Source organism: Mobula birostris, chromosome 18 (genome assembly GCF_030028105.1).
Source record: "Mobula birostris isolate sMobBir1 chromosome 18, sMobBir1.hap1, whole genome shotgun sequence".
Taxonomy (NCBI): domain Eukaryota; kingdom Metazoa; phylum Chordata; class Chondrichthyes; order Myliobatiformes; family Myliobatidae; genus Mobula; species Mobula birostris.
Genome location: NC_092387.1, coordinates 57,797,703 through 57,811,743, shown reverse-complemented (window position 1 = coordinate 57,811,743; position 14,041 = coordinate 57,797,703). Strand labels below are relative to the sequence as shown.

General features: G+C 42.3%; 1 protein-coding gene across 1 annotated transcript in view; it reads right to left on the bottom strand.

The window, feature by feature from the left end:
- Positions 1 to 5,821: 5,821 nt before the first annotated feature.
- Positions 5,822 to 14,041, bottom strand: part of LOC140212142 (sorbitol dehydrogenase-like) — a 39,680-nt gene continuing 31,460 nt past the window's right edge. The window contains exons 8-9 of the mRNA XM_072282750.1: positions 13,648 to 13,769; positions 5,822 to 6,197 (exon numbers count right to left, since the gene is read on the bottom strand). Of these exons, the coding sequence (XP_072138851.1) occupies positions 5,927 to 6,197; positions 13,648 to 13,769 (393 nt within the window). The 3' untranslated portion in view covers positions 5,822 to 5,926. The remainder of the gene's footprint in view (positions 6,198 to 13,647; positions 13,770 to 14,041) is intronic.

The following is a 14,041-nucleotide window of genomic DNA, read 5'->3' as shown; positions in this document are numbered from 1 at the left end:
AGGGAAAAAACATGTAAGAGTGACAGGAATTTATAAGTATTTCACAAGTCACAGCCAGATGTCCTGCCCAGATCATCTTACATGGCACATCATTGGTTAGATTATTGAACACAGAAGGTTCAAAACTAGTTTTGTTGCATACTGTGGAAAAAATTTTTCCCCCACTCTGTTCTGCTCCATTTTCCACCCTAATCATAGTTAGAAAATATAAACTGGAGACCTGAAGCAGGGTTTTGACTTAACACATCAATGATGCCTTTCCTCCCACAGATGCTCAGATGCTGTTCAACCTGCTGAGCTCCTTTTGTAGATTGCTACAGTAAGCAGAAATCTTTTTTTAAAATTACATTCCCTTCCTGGTCTAAAATCTGTCCATCTTTGTTGTCTTTTTTTTTCTTATCTCTTATTTCACATAAATACTTTGTACTTTAGTTACAATTTCAGGAGATAATATCACATCACTGGTCTATTAATCCTTTCTCCCACTTACTTTGCACAGAAATACCCAGCAATCTGACAGCCCAAGTGTAAAATAAAAAGGATGACAAAACATGTTAACTTCTCTGCTTTCCTCTGGAGTTGAGATTGCATTTTGTAATAGTGAGGATTTCATCATTTTGAAAACTTGATTACTTACTACCTACAGCCGTCATGTTAACATGGACGAATATGTGAGATCTGTGACTGGCTACATTGAGGACTGCATTCATTATCAAACACAGCTATGTGGGAGCAAATCAGAAGCCATGGCTGACAGCAGAGATCCAGGCATGGCTGAGAGATCGGGATGCTGCCTTCAGATTGGGGAATAAGACAGCTCTCAGGTCAGCATGGGTCGTTGTCCCGCGCCATCAATGTTATGTTTTGTAAATTCAAAACATTAAACCAATTCAAAGGAAGACACGGGAGTCAGACTTGCGAGCCTAACTTCCGAGTTTACTTTAGATGAGGCAGGCACATGTCACATAGTAGCGTGATGACGTATGCAATTCACGTATTTATACTTATAACTCAAAATGAATTATTTAATGAACAAGCATACTTAATATACACACACACACACACACACACACGATTACTCAACTTTTACTGAAATATTAAATGCACAACACTCTTCCCTGCTTAGCTATAAACTCCAACTCAATGTAGAATGCATGACTACTATATACAGGCACCCACAGCAAAGTAAATTTTAAATTGCCCCATTCAGGCCTAAGGTTTAATCACTGTGGTGGGTTTCTTACTCTTCTGGGCTAACTTCTTTCCTGACAAGGGGGATCACTCAGTTTGGCAGGTGAGAGTTGTGGCAGTGAAACAATCACAGATTTTGGGACTCCTCTGTGGTGGTTGCAGGCGTTGACTCTGAAATTGCAGGAAGCAGCTCTGATAGTGGTAGCTAACTTTCCACTTTAACAATTGACCCTGATCTCCTCAACTGATCGATGTTGTCATCCCCAGATGATATCAGGCACAATCTCCACTGTGTAGAAGAGCGGTCCATTCTGTCCTTAATCATTCCAACTATCCACTTTTGATTACCTCTGTAGTCCCTCACCAGGACTGATTGTCCAGGAGTGCAGCATCAAACCTGCTTATTTGAGGAGCCCTCAATTTGTCTCAGCTGTTTGTTCTGCATACTCCTGAGATGGGATTTACGGACATCTAAGTGTGAATGCAAGAAACAACCGAGGAATAGCATAGCTAGAGAGTCATTGGTTGTGTAATGTGTTGCAATAGGATACGCAAGGAGGAAATTGGTGAACTTCTGGTTCAGTGTAGGTATAGTGTGATCTGCTGACATTGCTTGTAAAGTGTTCTTTAGATTCTGAACAAACCTTTCTGCCAAGCCATTTGTAACTGGGTGGTACGGCGCAGATGTAATAAGTCTTATTCCATTCATTTTTAGGAATGACTGAAACTGTACTGCCACAAATTGTGGTCCATTGTCACTGACTTAAGTATTCTGGAACACCAGTCCTTGCGAATAGACTTCTCAATACATCAACAGAGTGCGAGGCCGTAGTGGAGGCTACTGGGAACATTTTTGGCCACTTTGTAGCTGAATCCACTGCTACCAAGAAATTTATGCCCATGAAAAGTCAGCCAAATCCCCATGATTCCTCTGCAGGACAATGCAGGCCATTCCCAGGGATGGAGAGGTGCTGCTCTTGGCATCTTCTGAACATGGTGGCATCCCATACAGTGTACGGCAAGCTGCTCGATCTGCCGATCTATCCCAGGTCACCAGGCAAAGCTTCAAGCTAACACTTTCATTTTAACCATGCTTAGATAGCCAGCATGTAGCTCCTGCAACACCTTAGCTCTCAGGTTGGATAGTACAACTCTCAATCTCCACCAAGGGCAAGCTCATCTCAGTGCTGGTAAAAATGGGGAAACTGCAGTTTCTGTTGCACATTACAACCATTTTGGGTGGCCATGGAGACTTGTGACAGTGTTGGGTCTTTTCTGGTGTACCTTTGGATCATCTCTGCCGTAATAGAGAGACTTTCAATTTGCATTAGACAGAATACATCAAAAGGTGTGTCTTTTTTTGTAAATTTTTGCAGTACTTCCTTGTCCATGAGCAAATGGGACAATCCATCAGCATTTCCATGATTAATCCTCCTTTTGAATTCAGTCTTGTAATTGTGTCCTCCAAGAAGCAGAGCCCATCTCTGCATTTGCGTTGCTGCTGTTCATGGAACACCCTTCTGAGGATTAAAAATCCACAGAACCACTAGTGAGGGTAATCAGTAATGAGAATAAACTCTCTCCCATACAAGTACTGATTAAAACATTTTAAACCCCAGCCCCGGCTCAAGGTCTCCTTGTCAATCTGTGTATAGTTTTTCTCTGCAGCGATAAGGGAACGTGATGCAAAAGCTATGGGGTGTTCACTTCCATTACTCATATGTCATGACTGCACATATACCATAAGGTGAGGTGTCACTGGACCGAGAGGAGAATGTTGCAAGTACACTAACTTGAGTCTCAACATGGATAAGATCAAAGAGATGATTGTGGACTTTACGAAGGTGCAGGCTGACCACTCCACTGCACGTACATGCCTCCACCACGGAGAGAGCTACAGTATATGCACTGTCAGGTTTCTAGGTATGCACATAATGAATGATCTCACCTGGTCTCTGTACACCACTTCTTTGGTCAAGAAAGCACAGCAGTGTCTCCAGTTCTCGAAGAGATTGAGATGAGTGATGCTCCCCTCCTCGCTTCTAACCAATTTTAACAGGAACACCATTGAGAGTGCCCTGAACAGCTACGTCACCATCTGGTACAGGAATTGCAAGGCATCTAATCGCGTTCTTACAAAAAAGTGTGAGGACTGCTAAGAGGATCATTAGGGTCTCTCTTCCACCCATTGGTAATCACTTACCAGCTCTTGTTCCATCCCTACCTCTCAGTTCTTTATGGTGACTTTCTTCCCTATATACTTTCAGTCCAGATGAAGGGTTTCCACCCAAAATAGCGATCGTCTATTTGTGTTGGCGCGTGGCCAGGTGGTTAAGGCGTCGGTCTAGTGATCTGAAGGTTGTTAGTTCGATCCTCAGCTGAGGCAGTGTGTTGTATCCTTGAGCAAGGCACTTAACCACACATTGCTCTGCGATGACACTGCTGCCAAGCTGTATGGGTCCCTCCCTTGGACAACATCAGTGGCGTGGAGAGGGGAGACTTGCAGCATGGGCAACTGCTCGTCTTCCATACAACCTTGCCCAGGCCCGCACCCTGGAAACCTTCCAAGGTGCAAATCCATGGTCTCACAAGACTAACGGATGCCTGTATTTCCCTCTACAGAGCATAGGAAAATGCAGAACAATACAAATCCATTGGCCTAAGATGTTCTGTAGGCCTTTTAAGCTACTCTATTATTAATCTAGCCCTTCTTCCCCCCACATTTTTTCTATCATCCATGTGTCTATCTAAGTAAGAGTCTCTTAACTCTCCCTAATGTATCTCCCTCTACCACCAGCCCTAACAGGGCGTTCCATGTATCCACTACAAAAAAAAACCTTAGCTTTGACCGGTGTTGGGACACATCTTAAGGGGGTCTGGTCCGGTCTGGGCTCACACCAGGGTGGAGAAGTGCACCAGCTCCAAGTCCATGCTGGGGTCAGCCTTGCTTGCTCCGGGTATTCTCCGGGGGGGGGGGAGGGGGGGGGGAGAATGCGTGTGTCCGCACCAGGCTGAAGAATGAGGGGAGATCTTTTATAAATATAGAAAATTAGTAGGGGTATAGATAGGGTGACTGCATGCCAGCTTTTTCCCATAATTTTCAGTGAGAGTAGACTGGAAGTCATAGGTTTAGGGTGAAAGGTGAAATATTTAAGGGGCATCTCAAAGGAATCTTCACTTGGAATGAGCTGCCAATGTAAGTGGTAGATGTTGATTCAATTGTAACATTTAAGAGAATTTTAGATATGTGCATGGATGGGAGGGGTTTAGAGAGATATACTCCAGGTGCTAGTAGATGAGACTAGGCAGAAGACCAACTGGCATGACTAGGTAGGCTGAAGAGCCTGTTTCTGTGCCGTAGTACTTTATATCTTTGTAAAAGGACACTTCAAATGTTCAGGAATGAATATACTCATCTTGAAAGTTTCTTGGAAGAAACTTTGAAAAGGGATGGCACAACCTCTTCCCTAATGCTTCTGATTATCACCTTCCGTACTTATCAGATATCAGTACTGGTTGCCTTTGTATTTCTGCTTATCACATTCCAGTAGTTGTTTTGATCTTCAGCCTCTCGTACCGACAGAGATTTCCATTTGCCTTTTTCTCTTAGCTTCCCCATTACCTACTTGCCTTTGTCTCCCAACTCCATTCATTCCACTCCACTCCCTACCTGGCTCTGTCTGCCCCTTCATCCTCCATGCCCCTCAATCTACCTATCACCCGCTGGCCTATCTCACCCCTCCCTCTTTCCTCTTTATGCTGGCTATCTCCTCTTTCCAATCTCAGTCAGATGCAGTTTTAATACAGTGTCAACAACTGTTATCCCCCCTCACAGATGCTGCTCCGCTACTAAGTTCCTTTTTTTGATCCATATTCCAGCATCTGTTGTCTCTTTGTCTTCAGCCAGCTTAGTAACTGCTGAATGAAATCCCTATTTATTAGGAATTATATGAAAATCAAACTGCAGGTATTGAACATCTGAAGTGCACAGATTGGATGTTATGTTTCTACATTTCAATAGTGCTTGCAGGTCAAAAATATTTACTTGGCTGTAGGACATCAGAAGATGAAGCAGCAACTATGGAGAGGAATAAACAGATGAGGTTGCAGGTTGAGACCCTTCATTAGGACTCTGGAAAAAAGAAAGAATGCTTTCAGCATCATTTCAGATTTTCAGTATCTGCAATATGTGGCCCCCTTTTGTTAATGTATTATCTGGTTCAGTCCTCTCAAACCCCTTTTTTTCTTTCTGGCATAAACACGAGGAATTCTGCAGATGCTGGAAATTCAAGCAACACACATCAAAGTTGCTGGTGAACGCAGCAGGCCAGGCAGCATCTCTAGGAAGAGGTACAGTCGACGTTTTGGGTCGAGACCCTTGTGAAGGGTCTCGGCCCGAAACGTCGACTGTTTCTTTCTGGCATCTAGTTTAATTTTCTTTACTAGGATTAGTCCATTGGCTAACTTCTCTCTGGCTCAAATTTTCACTGTTATCAGTCCTGTTAAAATGCTGCAGGATTAACATATTAAAAAGCTAATATACACAAGTGCAACCTACTGCTACACACAAAAAAAATCTGAGAGGAAATCATAACTTTTCCAAATAATACATAGACAAATGCTATCATTCAGTGTGTTTATTACAGACTTGGGACAGTTGTTAATTGGTGAAAACAGTCTTTGAGGCCTGTGCTAAAGCTGTCACTTCATATTGAACATAAGAGCACAAGCACACTCAGGAGCGGCCAGTTTCACACTGGTCTTTCAGTTGTTGGCACTGCTGTTGACACTGCAGTAGCAGCTGCTGACATTGCTGTCGGCATTGTTCCAGTGTCTTTCCCTCCTGCTGCTTCTGCTGCTCCTCACACAACATAATCACTTTCAGAGCTGCACCTTTCTTCACCAACTCAAATGCTTCTGCGGCCTGTTCCAGAGGTAAGCGATGTGTGATCAAAGGCTTCACGTCTACTCTTTGTGAGGCCACCATGTTAATTGCAGTAGGCCACCTAAGATACAAAACAAAAAAGTTAAGTGACAGTTCGATTTCTTACAAGACTGTAACTGGAATTTAGAAAAGATGCACACACCAGTTAATTCATCTATATTAGAATGAATAATCCCAAACACACGATTAGATATTTATATACCAGGAGCCTAGAAAATCCCACTGACAATATGAAAAGTTAGATATTTATTGTTCACAGTGCTGTTCTTCCTTTGCATAATATGTAATGGTGTCTGGCAGTCATTGTCAGTCAGAAATCCTTAGCACAATCAGAAAGTACATGGATGGATATTTGGAGATATAACCTGCAGAGGTACAAGGCAAGAGTCACAGAACACTACAGCACAGAAACAGGCCCTTCAGCCCATCTAGCTTGTGCTGAATTGCTACTCTGCCTAGTCCCATTGACCCGCACCTGGAACATAGCCCTCCAATCCATGTACTTATCCAAACTTCTCTTGAATGTTGAATTCAAACCTGCATCCACTACTTCTGCAAGCAGCTCGTTCCACATTCACAGCATCATCTGAGTGAAGCAGTAACCCCTCCATCAAAGTGGAATTGATAATCAAATGAAAATAACTGGTCACTTTTGGCTTCTTTTAACATAGATAACTAAAATGAGGTGGAATTTACAAAGGTTTTTCTATTTCTTTACAAAAAGTGGAATTTTTTGATAATGACAGCATTATTTCCCATTTTTAATTGTCCTAGGAAGATGATGAGTCTCAAACCACTGGAGATCATGTGATGAACATATGCATCCTGTGCTCTGGGGACTACCAGGATAATGATCCATCAGAATTCAGAAATGGAAACTCCCTTACATGGACTCTTTCCACTTCTTGCTGCCTCGGTAAAGCAGCCAGTATAATCAAAAGACCCCCACTCCAGACATTCCTTCTTTTCCCCTCTCCCCTCTTCCATCAGGGAGAAAATACAAAAGCCTGAAAGCACATACCACCAGGCTTCAGGACAGCTTCTACCCTACTATTTAAGACTATTCAATGGTTCCTTATTACAGTAAGATGGACTCTTAAATTCACAATCTACCTTGTAATTAATTTGCACCTTAATGTCTGCTTGCTTTGCATTTACTCGGTGGCGGTTGCACTTTATGCTGCATTCTGTTATTGTTTTACCTTGTACAGTACTATCTTAGTGCAGTGCGTAATAATTTAATCTGTATGAATCAATAATGAAAGTATAGTGACATATTTCCAGGTCAGGAGAATGTACAACTTGAAGGTGAATGAACCGTTCATTACCACAGCACCTCCAAAAGAAAAATATTTGTGCAGAAATATATGGATAGAATGGCATCTTGCCCCTGCAGAGATAATGGAAATGATTTAACTGAACAGATATAAAAGCAAGGATGTAATGCTGAGGCTTTATAAAGCAATCAATATCAAACTGCACTTGGAGTATAGTGAGCAGTTTTGGGCCCCTTATCTAAGAAACAATGAGCTGGCATTGAAGAGAGGCCACAGAAGGTTCACGGGATGAATGGGTTAACTTATAATGGTCTCTGGACCTGTACTTGATGGTGTTAAAAGGATGAGGGGTGAATCTCACTGAAACCTATCGAATATTGAAAGGTCTCATCATCATCATCAGCAATCACTCATAATCAAGTATGATTCTTCTCCTGGTGGTTGATCTGATCACTTGCGGATCTTGAGATGACTAAAGAGGCCGATCCGTGATCCAGAAGTCCTATTGCAGTGTAGGCAGGTGTAGGTCATTGAAGTGGTGGTGGAGGTAGCTAGATGGGACTTTCCCAGTCTCTCCTTACGTTGAAGCCACTTAGTCTCAGTGGTACAATGAAGGTATTCTTCGAGCTGTACAGTCCCCTCACTGACAATCCTTCTCCAGCTTTTCCTATCCTGTGCTAATTTCTCCCATCCATTCCGGTTGATGTGGCACTTCCTCTGGTGGGACTTGATATTGTTCTTGAAATGCTTTTCCTGCCCTCCAGGAGTGCACTTTGCATCCTTGAGTTGGCCGAACAGGAGTTGTTTAGGGAGGCAGGAATCAGGCATACGGATGATGTGGCCAACCCATCACGATTGTGGCTATGGAGTTAATGTTAGCTTCCTCCAGGATGCTGGAGTTACTATGGCTGTTCTTCCAGTTAACTCTCAGAATCTTTTGGAGGTACCTTTGATGGTAAGTTTCTAGGGAGTTTATATGCCAGCTGTATGTTGTCCATAACTCCACTCTATATAGCAAGGAGGGGACGACTATAGCTTTATAGACCAGAAGCTTAGTGCTGGTCTTGATATCCCGATTTTCAAAAACCCTTTTTCTCAGCCTAGCAAAAACTCCACTTGCACAGCCTGCTCTGCGATTTATTTCAAGGTCAATGTTGGCTCTTGAAGAAAGAAGGCTGCTAATATATGGGAAATGATCAGTGTTCTCTAGAGGGATGTTGTCAGCTTGGATGGTTAGAGGTTTAGGAGCTTGATCTGGAGCAGGGCTTGGATTTTCTTGATATTTAGATCAAGTCCCAGGAGCTTGTATGCTCTGGCAAAAGCATCCATTATGCATTGCAGATCCTCCTCAAGTTGAGCTATGATGGCGTTGTCGTCTGCCTATTGGACCTCCATGATGGGAGTAGTTGACACCTTGATCTTTGCCTTGAACCTGTTAAAGTTAAGGAGCCCCCCATCTGTCCTATAGAGAATCTGGACTCCTTGTAGGAGGCCTTGGCCTGTGAGGCAAAAAATGGTTGTAATGAAAATGACAGAGTTGGGGACAATAATGCACCCATTTGAGCCCGGCCGCAACCTTAAAAGGTGCTGTTTCAGAGCCACTGTTGCTGAGGACTGTTGTACTCATATTATTGTGTAAGAGCTGCAGAATCTTGAGGTATTCCTCTGGGCACCTGCGTTTGGACAGTACTTGCCAATGGGCAGGACGATTTACTGAGTCAAATGCTTTTGGAAGGTCTATGAAGGCCATATAAAGTGGGAGATTTTGTTCCTGGGCTCTCTCCTGCAATTGACGTGCTGTAAAAATCATGTCTGATGTTATTCTGGCCAGACGGAAACCACACTGAGACTCAGTCAGGAGATCTTCTGACAGAGGTTGGAGCCAATAATATAAAACTTGGGTGAGGAGGGAGATGCCTCTATAGTTTCTGCAGTCAGCTTTGTCATCCTTTTTGAAGTGTGTATCAAGATATCCCTGAGTTCAGCTGCAATCTTCTCCTCATCCCAGATCTTGACAAGTAGGTTATGAGTATGATTTAAAAGATCTGTACTACCTTCCTTGAGGATTGCTGCTGGAATTCCATCAGGCCCAGCAGCCTTGTTGTTCCTCAATTTCTTGTAAGCTGTCTGCTCCTCTTTGATACTAGGAAGCTTACTCATGTCCTCGTCATGGGTCATTGTGGGAGCTGGTTGATAACTTCAATGCCAGCAGTGGTATTATGATTAAATAGCTCCTGAAAGTGTTCCTTCCATCGAGAATTGATGGCACCATTGTCCTTTAGCAGCCCTTATCCATCGTTGGCGTGAAGGGGGTTTAGGCCACAATGGTTTGGGCCATACACTGCTTTAGTGGCAATAAAGAAACCCCTGATATCACCAGAGTCAGCAAGCTGCTGTATTTCTAGGGCCCTCTCAGTCCACCACTGATTCTTTATTTCCCTTGCTCTACACTGGACTACAGCCTTAGCTTTGGAGTGGGCTTCTCTTTTCACCTTGCAGTTGATGTCCCTCTGCCAGGCACAGAAAGTTTTCCTTTTGTTGTTGATTGGCTCTTCTAATTCATTGTTATTTTCATCAAACCAATTTTTGTTTATCTTGGTCTTGTATCCAATAATGTTTTCACAAGTATCATGGATGGTAGTTTTCAGTGTGGTCCAGTGTGCTTCAATGCCCTCCGGATACTGCTTTGGGAGTCTTTTAGAAAGGGTAGCCTGAAGATGTCGTACCTTCGCTGTGTATCTTAGGCTCTCGATGTTGATTCTGGGACGGCTCAGCTTCTTCTGCATTCTACTCTTCCGCGTGATTTTGATGGTTATTTGTGAGTGAATAAACCGATGGTCAGTCCAGCTACCATCAGCACTGATCTCGGCTCTTGTATTCTTTACCTCTCTGCAATCCCTCCTCCACACAATGATGTCATCTATAAGATGCCAAGTCTTTAAACAGAGATGCATCCATGAAATTTTCACCTCATTTCTCTGGCGGAAAAGGGTGTTGGTGATGGTAAGATCATGCTCAGCGTACTTGGAGAGTAAGAGCACTCAGTTGGAATTGATGTTGCCAATACCCTCCTTCCCAATTGTGCCTTTCCAGGACCCTGCCAACTCTAGAACTGAAGTCTCCAAGAAGAATGACTTTATCTTCCTTGGGAATATCTGACAGTATGCAGTCTGGGCCAGCGTAGAAGGTCCCCTTAACATTGTCTGCTTAGTCTCAGGTTGGAGCGTAGGCACTCACAGCTGTAGCCATTTGGTTGTTAGAGAGCTTAAGGCACATGGTTATGAAACATTCACTTTTGCCAATTGGCAATTCAGAGAGGTGACTGAAGATGCTGCTCTTTATGGTGAATCCAGCTCCATGGATTCTGGATTCATCTGTTGATTTCCTCTTCCAGAAAAATGTGTATCCACCCTTCCCCTCTTTCAATTGTCACTCCTCAGCCAACTGCATTTCACAGAGGGCAGCAAGGTCAATTTTGAATCTTTTCAGCTTTCTTGAGATGATGGCAGTATGTCTTTCAGGACGATTGCTGATTTTGCTGTCCGTAAGTGTCTGCACATTTCAGGCTCCAAAATTTATATGCTTTTGTTTCAGACTGCAGTTTTGTCATCCCACTGGACGTGGTAATCCAGTCAGAAGTGAAGAGGCAGGCTATTTTTAGGGCTCCTTTTCTAGCTCCTTCCCCGTGTGGGGTGAACAGAGTGGGTCCTGAATAGAGCTGCTCAGTCATGGGTGCAGCTGTTGAAAAGCTCCATCTGCCGCAGTCCAAGAGCAAGATGACTGTATCTAACACCCATTGCCTGTGTGCCAGGTTGTGGCTGGGAGCTCCCAGACTTCACTGCCCTGCTCTTGTCACCATTTCCTGGTCACTACAGGGCTTTTTCCAAGTTGGTTGATTGGATTACACTGGACAACAAAGATTTTGCTTCCTGAATACCTTTTAGGTGTATCTTATGAATTTTGGGCTACTGATCATGAAAATCACCATGAAATTTCCCTATCATGCACCATTTTTAAAAATAAACATATTTATTATTTCAATTCATAATTCAAGTTAATTAAAATGTTGCCTACAATGTAAGCTGGAAAGTTTCCTATCTTGTCCAGACATGCTTGGGCATGTTTAGGCAGTGTGGCTGCTGCATGGCGGGACAGGTTTCAGTAATAATTATTGGGTTCAGGACTGTAAGGATGGAATTTGCTATCACCAGGCACAAAAATTTCTATGAGGGATTTTGATATTTGCAACAGATGCTTTCCAGAATAACTGATGCCAAGATTAAGGATAGCATTTTTGTTGGTCCACAAATCAAGCAGGTCATCAATGACAGGTAATTTGAAGAATTTCTAGTGGGACTGGAGAAAATCACATGGAAGGCATTCAAGGAAATTGTTGAAATTTTTCTCGGCATCTAAAGAACACCAAACTACATGCAGCTGGTTGAAAGCATGTTTCAAGCATATAAAACCATGAAATGCAACATGTCACTAAAGATTCATTTTCTGCATTCCCATTTAGACTTCTGCCCTGCAAATCTTGGTGCTGTTAGTGTCAAGCATGGTGAAAGGTTTCACCAGGACACTGCAGTCATGGAGAACAGATACCAGGGCAGCTGGAATCCATCAATGCTGGCGAATTATTTTTGGACACTTAAGCGAGAAGCCTCAGACACTGAGTACAAACGAAAATTATTAATGTTAACAAAATATTTTTAACTTAGTTGATCTATTGCAAAGCATCATCACCATTATGCAATTAAACACATTATAGTCAATAAAAGTTAATTTGTTGTTTCTCCAAATTCCTACATGATACAAGTAGTCTGAAATTATATTTGTGTTCATCTTCAAGCAGTCTATCATAAACAAAAAAAAGTTCTGAGGAAGCAACACTTTTGAAAAAAATTGTTGTCCAGTGTTACCAAATCAGGGGAAATTCCTGTCCGTGAGGTCTTTTAATGTGGGGAGATTGATGCACAAGCAGCCACCACATGGTTCTTGACAGAGAAAGAGCCAGAATCCAATGGCATGGAGATCAAGATGATTGGAGGGGCATCTTCTGCTGCAGCGTCCCCCCTCCTCCTTCGCAGCTGCTGTGGTGGTCCTCATAGTTCCGAGATTCCGGACACTCTAGTTTACCACCATCTTCTACCTGCTCCGCCATTGAGGTCTTGGTTAGACTGCACTTCGTCTGGATCCTCCTCCTTGACCTTACAGCCATGGGTAATCTACCAGGAGCAAAGCTGTAGGCGGCATCACACTCAGGTTCTCAAGGTGGTGGTACCCTGGAGAGTAGACACGGAGGGGATGTTTCCAATGGAGGTAGAGTCTTGGACTAGACGTTACATCCTTAGAATAGAAAGATGGTCCTTTGGAACAAAGATGAGGAGGAATTTCTTTAGCCAGAAGGTGGTGAATCTGTGGAATTTAATGTCACTGATGGCTGTAGAGGCCAAGTCATTGGATATATTTAAAGTGGAGGCTGGTAGGTTCTTGATTAGTAAGCGTGTCAAAAGTTATGGGGAAGAGGAGGAGAATGGGGTTGAGAGGGATAATAAATCAGCAATGATGGAATTGTGGAGACACTTGATGGGCTGAATGACCTCATTTTGCTCCAGTGTCTATTGGCCTTAATCCCCTCAGTCAAATAATAGGTTTGTAATTTTAAATATTACAGTAATAAGTTAATTAAAAACTCAAATAAATATTTCCATGTGATAAGTAGATAGAGAATCCACAGCATTAACTCTCAGTTTTCAAAAAAGATGCTTTATAGTTGGTCTAATCCATTGATGCACTTTAAACAACACTACCCATGATAATGAAATGATAACTTAAATCTAAAGTCACACTGTGTGTGAATTAAATTGGTTACGTGATTTAAGATCTAGAAAAAATTCCACTTGAAAAGAGCATGAAACTGGGTAATTAACTCATGAAGGTATTCAGGGGAAAATTGTTTGCCCAGAGTGTATAGAGAACATGAAACACGAGAGACTGAGGAACTGTAAAAAAAATTGAATGTAATGAAACGGAGATTAACACAAAAGGGAGGATAGTATAGAAAAATACGTTGATAGGATAAAATAAAAAAAAGGAAGAAACTTGAGAAAACCAGAAACATCCGCAAATAAAATCCTCTGTAATTCTAAATATTACAGCAAAAGCCATTGGCTACAAAATGTGTGAATATTTATTTTATTGTATATCATCTATATTTTCTTTGGTACCTACGTGTTGCAGTATCTGAAAACTCCTCGTATGTCCAGCTCCCGGGTTATTGCAGTTAACATAGGGGTATTTATAGATGATGAGCCCATGCCAACCAAAACTAATACTCCTCCCGGCTTAGTAGCCTGAAAAAAAGGGGCAAGAACTCAGAATAAGAAACATTTCTTAATTTAGAATCAAAATCAGGTTTACTATCACTGACGTATGTCATGAAATTTGTTGTTCTGTGGCAGCACTATAGTGCAATATATAATAATTACTATAATTATAATAAGAAATGTATATTAAAAATTAAATCAAATAAGTAATGCAAAGAGAGACCAAAAATAGTGAGGTAGTGTTCATGGGTTGGTTCGTTGTCCGTTCAGAAATTTGATGGCGGAGGTGAAGAAGCTGT